We start from the raw sequence: 10060 nt of genomic DNA on the forward strand, positions 1-10060 counted from the left end.
GCCTCCTTTGTACGGCAACACCTCGAATACTGCTGCCCACTGTGGTCTCCCCATACAAGACAAAACATCTCGAGGATTGAATCACCCCAGAGAGTACTCACTAAACGAATTGAAGGCATGGCTGCTCTCGATTATTGGGATCGCCTTAAAGCCTTGAAACTCTACTCTCTCCAGCGTCGCCGTGAGCGGTACATAATTTGTACGATGTGGAGCATATACCGCCAACTTTGCCCAAACGACCTGAACATTAGCTTCAAAGTTCATCCAAGACTGGGACCACGGGCCATACGTCCCCTGCCCAATTCAAGATCACAGCATACATGTACACTACAAGATAATTTCTTTTCCTCAACAGGCCCTGCCCTATTTAACATTGTCCCGAGGGAGATCAAAGAGGAAAAGGATCCCATCAACTTTAAACGGAGTCTGGATAGATTCCTTCAAGGAATACCAGTTAAGCCACCCATATATATATATATATATATATACACACCTATATTACGTGTGTATCTTTCTGGCAATGTTTGTGCATCTGCTATCGTTCCACATACGAGGTTGCTGCTTTTTATTTTTTGTCTCCTTATTTAACAGTTCCGCAAAAATGGTGGGTTGAATAAATACTTGACTTATAAAATGCTGGGATCGATTTCTGAGACTAAAACGCCTATAAGGTGGCACTCCAGCATGACCATGCAAAATAGTAAATCAGGCTCAGGAGTGGCTGTGTGGTAAGTAGCTTGCTTACCAACCACATGGTTTCAGGTTCAGTCCCACTGCGTGGCACCTTGGGCAAGTGTCTTCTGCTATAGACTCGGGCCGACCAAAGACTTGTGAGTGGATCTGGGAGATGGAAACTGAAAGAAACCCGTCGTATGTATGTATATATATATATATATATGCGTGTGTGTGTGTGTGTGTGTGTGTGTGTGTGTGTGTGTGTTTGTGTGTCTGTGCTTGTCCCCCTAACATCGCTTGACAACCGATGCTGGTGTGTTTACGTCCCGGTCACTTAGCGGTTCGGCAAAAGAGACCGATAGAATAATTACTAGGCTTACAAAGAATAAGTCCTGGGGTCGATTTGCTTGACTAAAGGTGGTGCTCCAGCATGGCCGCAGCCAAATGACTGAAACAAGTAAAAGAGTAAAAGAGAGTAAAGTGTAATACTCAACAACACACACACACACACGCATACACATACACACACTCACTCACACACATATCATAGTGGAAGAGGACGAAAATAAGGTTACGTAGTATCTAAGGTATTGTGGATGGCGTGATTCAATAATTTACTTTGTATAACAATGAATAAATACCAGAAGGTTCGGCTTCGTACTTACAAGTAGAACCATCTTCTTCTTATAATGTAGCTCACGGTTCTAAAACACCCCTTTCGACATTTTCTGAAAGGAGAAAAATAGGGCATATATTTCATTATATATACATAAGCTTATACACTCATGCACACGCACATAGACCTATATATATATATATATATACGACTAGCAGTATCGCCCGGCGTTGCTCGGGTTTGTAAGGAAAATAACTATATAAGCATTTTTAGAGAGTTACTTCCCTTATATAAACCGAGCAAAAAATGCATTAAAAAAACGAAAAAATGATTGTAATTATTTTTATCATCGTAGACTCGTCGTAGACGTGCGCTAATACCCAGAAGGGCTCGATATGAATCACGACTATAAGATACCCGCTGTGTGTATGTGGGAGTAGTTAGGAATCTAAATCGGAGGAGACAGACTCTCACACAACTTCAGTTTTATATATAAAGATTTTTGTAGTTATAGAACCTAGCTGTTCTTTCTAGCGTGTAGAATCCCTATAACTGGATTCCTTATGTGCTTAAATATGCACTATATCGTGTGACTAATATATAGTCTTTTTGACTAAATTTTTTAGACGTTAGACTACTGGAAATGTAAAATTTAATTAAATGTTTTAATTTTAATTAAATTCCATTTCCCTTTGATATGATTATATATATATACAAAGCCATATATATATATACATAATATGTGACATTTATTCTGTCGTTATAATAAAACTCAGAGTTTCGGTTGTCGAGGCGGAAGTCTGCTCCGGTATCTCGTCAGTTATTAAAACGAACAAAAATGCTATGAAAATGACCATTGAATAAAGGGAAATTACTATGAAGACGACCGTTATTAAGACAAACAAAAGAGCTATGAGAATGACCGTTAAATATCTATATATATAAAGCTGAAGTTGTCTGTGTATATGCCAGGTTTGCTAGGCTTCAACTAACACTATCTCCTCCGAGACCCTGCGGCGCAAGTTGACCAAAATTGACAGTATGATAGAAGAAGGCTTGCTTTTCATTCCGTAGAACAAAAAGTTGAAATCGGACCATGTTAACACCAAAAATTAATTTACATCAAAAAGGTGCTTTTTTTTCTATGAAAATCCCTATTTTTAACGATTTTTTGACTGCTGTGTCGTCATTTTTCGGTGTATTTCAACCAGAAAAATGTTCACTTAAAGAGAATAACAAGCTACATAATGCAGAAGTTTTTACTTTTCAAAAATTCCAATTCTAAAGGGTCGAAAAGAAAGCAAGCCCGAGCAACGCTGGGTGATATTGCTAGTAAGATAAATTACTCAAATAGGGAGAAAGTAAAATTAATCTAAGATAAAACGATGCTCATAGAATCAGTGTAGCGCACATGTACATGCATACGCATGCGGGCACACACACCCACGAGCAAGTGCATATATGCATATACTCACTCACACACACACACACACACACACATACACACACATATATATATATGACGGAATAGCAAGATGCTGTCCCAACAGCTGGGACGTCCCAGAAACAGACATTAGATGCTTCTACTTCGCCTTGCTATAAATAATCACTCTAAATGACCTGAGATACTCGTTCTGCTTTGGATTTGTTGTCCATCTTCCTTTAATATATCCCTGTTAACTCGGAAGCCTTCTCCGGATCCCTAGCTACAGCCTTAGCTGTGGACTGGGAACACGACGGAGAAAGAATTATAGCGCTTACGCAGCGACCCTATTCATTTAGCTCATCACTGAATTAAACCCCTCATATTCTTTATAAATACATGTCTATATATATATATATATATATATATATATATAATAAAAAATAAGCAACAAGAACGCCTCCTAAAACTTAGACCTATTATAGCTGGTCCAGCATGCCCAAGCAATTTTATTGACATTGCTTTGAAACCACTATGTACTTACATACCCAGTTTCATCAGGGATGACATCGACTTCCTGTCCCATCTTTCCAAACCAACTGAAACAAATTCAGTTTTACTAAGTTTTGATGTGGTCAGCCTCTACACCAGGGGTGGGCAAACTTTTTTGATCGCGGGCCGCACAGTGCGTCTTTGGAACCTTGGCGGGCCTCATTTATAAAAATCAAGTGAAAATATTGTGAATTACCGTACAGTTACGAAGTATCTGCATAGAAGTTGGGATTCATAAAAGCTCTCGGCGGGCCGCATGAAAACCTATGGCGGGCCGCATGCGGCCCGCGGGCCGTAGTTTGCCCACCCCTGCTCTACACCAATATTCCACACGATTTAGGAATAAAGGTGATTAAACACTGGTTAGAAAAGCATAGAGAAGTGATTCCCAGCATATTCACAGTGCCATTTATATTAGACACAGTCAAACTTATTCGGGAAAACAGCACATTCTTCTTTAATGGAAAGAATTACATCCAAATTAGAGGCACGGCGATGGGAACGAGGTTTGCTCCCGTTTATGCCAACTCTGTAATGGGATACTTAGAACAACAACTCTACCAAGAGGTGGAGGTAAACTATGGCACTGGATTTAGAAAGTATATTGAAAAGGCATGGAAGAGATACCTTGACGACTGCTTCATAATCTGGACAGAATCTCTAAATACTCTGGAAGAGTTCAATATCCTCCTGAACAACCTACACCCATCTCTCCAATTTACAAAGGAGATGAGTAGTACCAAATTACCATTACTAGATATAATGGTAATTAAAAAGGACACCACCTAACAGAACTAAGAGAATTTTTGCTCAAACAAAAATACCCATCTCTACTTATAGAAAATGGCATACAGCGGACTATATAAAAATACCCATACAACAACTTAGGACAACCCAAGGAAGAGGAAAACAAGAACAAGTAATACCATTCATAGTGACACACAACCCATGTCAACAGAATATCTTCAACATTGCCGAAGCAAACCTACCAATCATTGCTCAAAGTAATGAATTAAAAGATATAATCACGGATCGAGCTATGGTTCTTTGTAAAAGACAGCCTAAAAACTTGAAAAAATTACTAACAAAGGCAAAATTTGACCTTAGCAACAAAGACCAAACATTCACTGTATCGAAATGCAATGATAGCCGTGTGGCACATGCCGATTCATACATACCGGCCAATATATAAACACAAAAACCGGGAAAATATTCACAAACGCGAATATGAACTGCAAAAACAGAAATTTAATTTACTGCATCAAATGCCCAAATTGTGAAGAAATATATGTAGGTCAGACGGGAAATGCACTATCAGAACGCTCACGTGTACACCGACAACAGATTAGAGACCCAGAGGTCCGTCAGATACCTTTGAGTAACCACCTAGCAACATGTGGTCGGAAAATATATATATTTCCATTCTACAAATTACACAGCCCAAGTGAAATCGAGAGGAAAATCAGAGAAAAGAATTTTATTGATAAATTCGAACCCAAGTTAAATAAGCAATAATAATAATAATAATACTTAGAGGTGCTACTTCTACTGCTACGACTATGACCACCAACAACAACAACAATACTAAAGGTGATCAAGATGAAGATAGCAGGAAAATTATCTTATTTAGGGTTAAAAGTTCTATTGCCACCAATATCACCACTAGCAACAATAATTAAGGTGCTGACAATGATGATGATGACAATTGAAATATAAAAATCCCTGACAAAGGCTATTTACAACATTTCTAAAAATAGCCCAACAATTGCTGCCCCGGCCAGGGTTAAGATACGGGACTCTTGACATGTTCAACAAAGCGTGACGCCTAAACCAATCAGCTTAAGTAATTGAGTGATACTACACACTGATTGGTCAGAATACAGTTTGCAAAACCTAACAATCTGGAGCCTACACAGGTGTATTTAAGGCACATATTTAACCATCTCGCTACAGTAAAAATTGTGAAGAATGACTGTCACCACTACTACATGAACCTGAAGATTGCGGATTCGAATCTCAAACCGGGCGATGTGTATTTTTATGCGCGAGACGCCTTAGCTCCACGCGGCTCCGGCTTCTGCGGTAATGGTTAAACTTCTGCTGATTCTTTCGCCACATCTTTCTCTCACTCTTTCCCCCTGCAACTTTCAGCTCACCTGTGGCGGACCGGCGTCCCGTCTAGGTGGGGAAACTATACGCCAAGGAAGCCGGGAAACCGGCCCTATGAGCCAGGCATGGCTCGAGAAGGAACAAACAAACACACACTTACACACACACATATATCAGCTAGGATTTTTAATCCTAACTTTTCTTCTATGTGTATGTATATTTATTTTATTTCATATCTTATCTAGTTTCAGCTCACGAGCTGAGGTCATGCTGGGGCACCGCCATTCGGTATTGCTACATGATTTTACTTCACGAATGCTTTTTAGCAATTGACATTTGGTGCATGAGAGTGTTCGATGCAGCTGTCCTCATCTGCACCTCCTGCCATGAAGTTTGTTCATCTGGGACACCTGCCAGGAAGAGATCCAGTTTCATTTTAAAAACATCTGCATCCACTCCATGCAGGTCTCTCAGGTCCTTCGAGAGTATATTGAAGAGCTGTGGACCTCTGAAGCCCAGGCTATTGCAGTATCTTGTTCTACATATTGATGGCAAATTTGGAGTCCTTGGCACTATGCAGTGGCGCCCAGTTCTAGTATTTGTGTAACTCTCGGTGCCAAAGCTTGGGACAAGTCCTTCTAGGATCTTCCAGATGTATATTATGGCATATCTTTCTCGCCTACGCTCTAAGGAATAGAGTCTTAATCTCTTGAGTCTTTCCCAGTAGCTTATATGCTGCATAGAGGCTATCTTCTTCGTGTAGCTTCGTTGGATTGCCTCAAGTTCTGCGATTAATTTTACACTGGTTGGTGACCATAGTTGAGAGCAATATTCAAGGTGGCTTAGGACAAGTGTCCTCCAGAGGACCATCTTGGTTTCCTGGTCTTTTGTTCAAAATGTTCTAATAATCCATCCGGTCAGCCGCCTACATTTCATTGCCAATTTAGCAACATGCACATGAAAGGTTGCATCATTACTGACGTAATTGCCAAGCTCTCGCACTGATTGTGCCTCTGGGATTGCAATCCCTCCAGGTCAAGTGTATTCATTGGGTGGTGCATTTAGTTTTGCATGCTGATAGCACAAAGCTTGAAACTTTTCAGCATTAAACTGCATGCTATTCTTTTCGGCCAATTTGTATATTTCATCCAGCTCACATTGTAGGTGCATAGCGTCTTCAGGGTTCAGTATTACCTGTGAAACTTTTGTATTATCTACATAATTTGTGATCGTGGCTCTCTGCGTGGCTGAGAGCATGTCTGAGAGGGCCATTATGAACAGTAGCGGTCCAAAAACGGTGCCTTGCGGAACACCGCTCACTATTTGCTACTACCACCTGGCTTCTATACTTCAGAAAGTCATGAAGCCATTCTCCCAACTATGCCAAGATTACGCAGTTTGTGACATATCATTCCATGATCGACTTAATCAAAGGCCTTTGCAAAGTCGAGATATATCACTTCTACATTTGAGTGGTTGAGCAGTTGTTTCAGCACCCAGTCATAGTGTTGTAAGAGCTGAGTTAGGCAGCTTCGTCCTGATCGGAAACCATGTTGGGGTATCAGGCAGCAAGTCATTTTCTTCAAGGAAGGTAATTAGTTTTCTTCTGACTATTCGTTCCATGACCTTGCTGATGTGTGAGGTCAGAGAGATAGGTCTGTAGTTCTTGGCCTCCGCTCTGCTACCATCTATCTATCTATCTATCTATCTATCTATCTATCTATCTATCTATCTATCTATCTATCTATCTATCTATCCATCTATCTATCTATCTATCTATCTATCTATCTATCTATCTATCTATCTATCTATCTATCTATCTATATATATATATATATATATATATATATATAATATATATATATATATATATATATATATATATATATATATATATATATATATATATATATATATCGATGGAAAGTTAAACTCACTCACAAGCATAAGACTTAATTATATATGTAGACCTATCGGCATATATGCGATGTGTGTAACCGAATCGGCATCACCGAAATTTGCTGGCTGTACCGCTGTGCCTCCCCTATGGGTTATAGAGTCAGTTCCCCTTTTTAAGATCCCAAAGTATTTTGGCGATGCTATTAGGAGAATGACATCGTGATCTTCGGAGCTATTGGCTTGAACTAAAGCTTAGAGTGACACTGTATAATGTAATGGCTTGCCTCAAAGTAGTGAACACCTCGTCCGCTGTGTCAAGGTGATTCAGATGCTACATAATAGGCTATAAAGAGGAAAGGAAAATTTATGACAACCACACTGTGTATGTTTAGGTCTTCAAGCTGTACTGTAATAATATTTTTGGCAAGAGACACATTTGGTTACAAGATGTTCGTGAGACATAGAATTTGTATTTGGTCATGACAAGTGATTGTAATTAGCGAGAAATATTGGGTCTAATGGCCTGTCTATCTTTCTATTTCTGGTTAAGTATGTTATAATAGAAAAAGAAAAAACCTTAACGAGTATATTGTAAATGTTGTTGCTGCGAGTAAAGCTGGAGTGATTAGCGTCGGAAACGATTGGTTAAGCAGATTTTGGAAAATGTGGATTTGAGAACTGTCTGTATATATCCCACAATGCTTTAGCTCTGTAAGTGTGTGTAGCAACAACTACGAGCATTGACTAGTATCAATCATTAACAATTACTAGTAAATTTCGTATAAAGGGTGACAGTAGCGAGATCGACATTAAATGGGCAGAATGTGACAGAGGCATAAAGATAGTCCGGACAGTCTTTAAGTGGCACATAAGTCACTTAGACAACGCCTACTGAAAAGTAATGAGAGAGTTCTGAGTTCAAATTACCCCGAGGTCGACTTTGCCTTTCATCCTTTCGGGGTCGATAAATTAAGCACCAGTTACGCACTGGGGTCGATGTAATCAACTTAATCCATTTGTCTGTCCTTGTTTGTCCCCTCTGTGTTTAGCCCCTTGTGGGTAGTAAAGAAATAGGTATTTCGTCTGCCGTTACGTTCTGAGTTCAAATTACGCCGAGGTCGACTTTGCCTTTCATCCTTTCGGGGTCAATAAATTAAGCACCAGTTACGCACTAGGGTCGATGTAATCGACTTAATCATTTGTCTGTCCTTGTTTGTCCCCTCTGTGTTTAGCCCCTTGTGGGTAGTAAAGAAATATATACGTTCTGAGTTCAAATTACGCCGAGGTCGACTTTAACTTTCATTCTTTCGGGGTCGATAAATTAAGTACCAGTTTCGTACTGGGGTTGATCTAATTGACAGCCCCCCTCTCCCAAAATTTAGGGCCTTGTGCCTAGAGCAGAATAAGATATTAACAATTACTAGTAACTTGCGTATAAAGGGTGACAATGACGAGATCGATATTAAATGGATGTATACTGACAGAGGCTTACAGTTAGTCCGGACAGCCTGTAGGTGGCGCATCGGGTAAGTAAAGAAAGAAATGAGTACATCAGATAGGTACTCAACAGGGAATGAAGGTAATGATATCATGAGATGAAGTAAAGAACACCTAAATAGATGTTCTTAGTGTGCTGTTATTCCATTTGAACGAAATTAGTGGAGAGATTTGGAATGAAAGAGTAACTCACCGAGATTTCAACACACCAAGACTTTTTCCTTTTCTCGTCGAGTTACCAGAATCAACTGGTTTTTTACGAAACAGCGGAATTCCAGTCACTGGGCCATCTTCACTGTCGGATTCTTCATCAATTGCATCAAGTACCTCTGAATCATCTTCATCATTTGCTAGTGGTGCACTCTCTTGTTCATCCCCTCCTTCACGAGTCACTGGCAGTCCTGTAGCCCTCAACGCTCCTTGAGTCCACCGCTTTCCTTCAGTCACCCAAAGACCAACAACGAAAAGAAATAAGAAAAGGACGAGACTCTTCATGGCTGTTATATTTCTTTTCTCTTCAGTGTTCCTCTCGCTTCTCGACACACGAACCGCTTCTAATATCAGAACGAATAGGTTTGATTAACACAGAATGTTTAAGTGTTGGATTCGTCTTGTCTTTTGATCGTTCCTGCAACCCAAAGTAGTCTTCAGCAGCGAAAGCGGGAGTAGCAGCACCAGAATCTTGTCAGAAGATCGGCCTGGTTCTGTCACATCTCCAAAAAGACTGTCGCATTTATAAGAAAGCACCACAATTCCCGGCTGCATTTTGATTGGACGAAAACAACTGTTGATGTCATCAAACCCGTAACGATTAAACAAAAGCCACAGAGACTCATTGTCTGGCATAACTCGGCATCACCGCAAAAACAGGAATTTTAGTGAATTTTCACATAAGTATGGGTGGGGGCGTTCTAATTAAAAATGCATAAATACATACATACATATATAAGTGTATACATATATAATATACACTACCGTCAGAAATTAATTAGCACCCTTGATTTGCTCTTCACTCAAGGTATTTGCTGTCACCTAGTGGCCATATCTCGAACTATTGCTTTGTTGCGAGTTCACTGTTCCGCAGAACGATGACGTAACTTTGTTTGCAGAGCGGTTTGAGAGTCTACAGCCTAATGATGTTGACATAGCAGTGCAACAACAACTTGGAGTGCGGATGCAGACAAATCTTCCTTTGTTTAATAGATATAGGTAGCGCCTCGCAAGGACCGAAATCACACCGTACTAAGTTTTCTCATCGCGTAAGATGTTTTGAACAGCTTGTAGGTTAA

The 10060-nt window shown here is 39.9% G+C and overlaps 1 protein-coding gene across 12 annotated transcripts in view; it reads right to left on the bottom strand.

The window, feature by feature from the left end:
- Positions 1–9463, bottom strand: part of LOC115213760 (latent-transforming growth factor beta-binding protein 4) — a 46312-nt gene extending 36849 nt beyond the window's left edge. For all 12 annotated transcript variants that reach the window (XM_036500366.1, XM_036500370.1, XM_036500379.1 and 9 more), the window contains exons 1-2: positions 8965–9463; positions 1341–1403 (exon numbers count right to left, since the gene is read on the bottom strand). In XM_036500366.1, coding sequence (XP_036356259.1) covers positions 1341–1403; positions 8965–9266 — 365 coding nt within the window. In that variant the 5' untranslated portion in view covers positions 9267–9463. The remainder of the gene's footprint in view (positions 1–1340; positions 1404–8964) is intronic.
- Between the last annotated feature and the right edge of the window lie 597 nt (positions 9464–10060).

Source organism: Octopus sinensis, linkage group LG1, assembly GCF_006345805.1.
Source record: "Octopus sinensis linkage group LG1, ASM634580v1, whole genome shotgun sequence".
In the NCBI taxonomy this organism is placed as follows: Eukaryota; Metazoa; Mollusca; class Cephalopoda; order Octopoda; family Octopodidae; genus Octopus; species Octopus sinensis.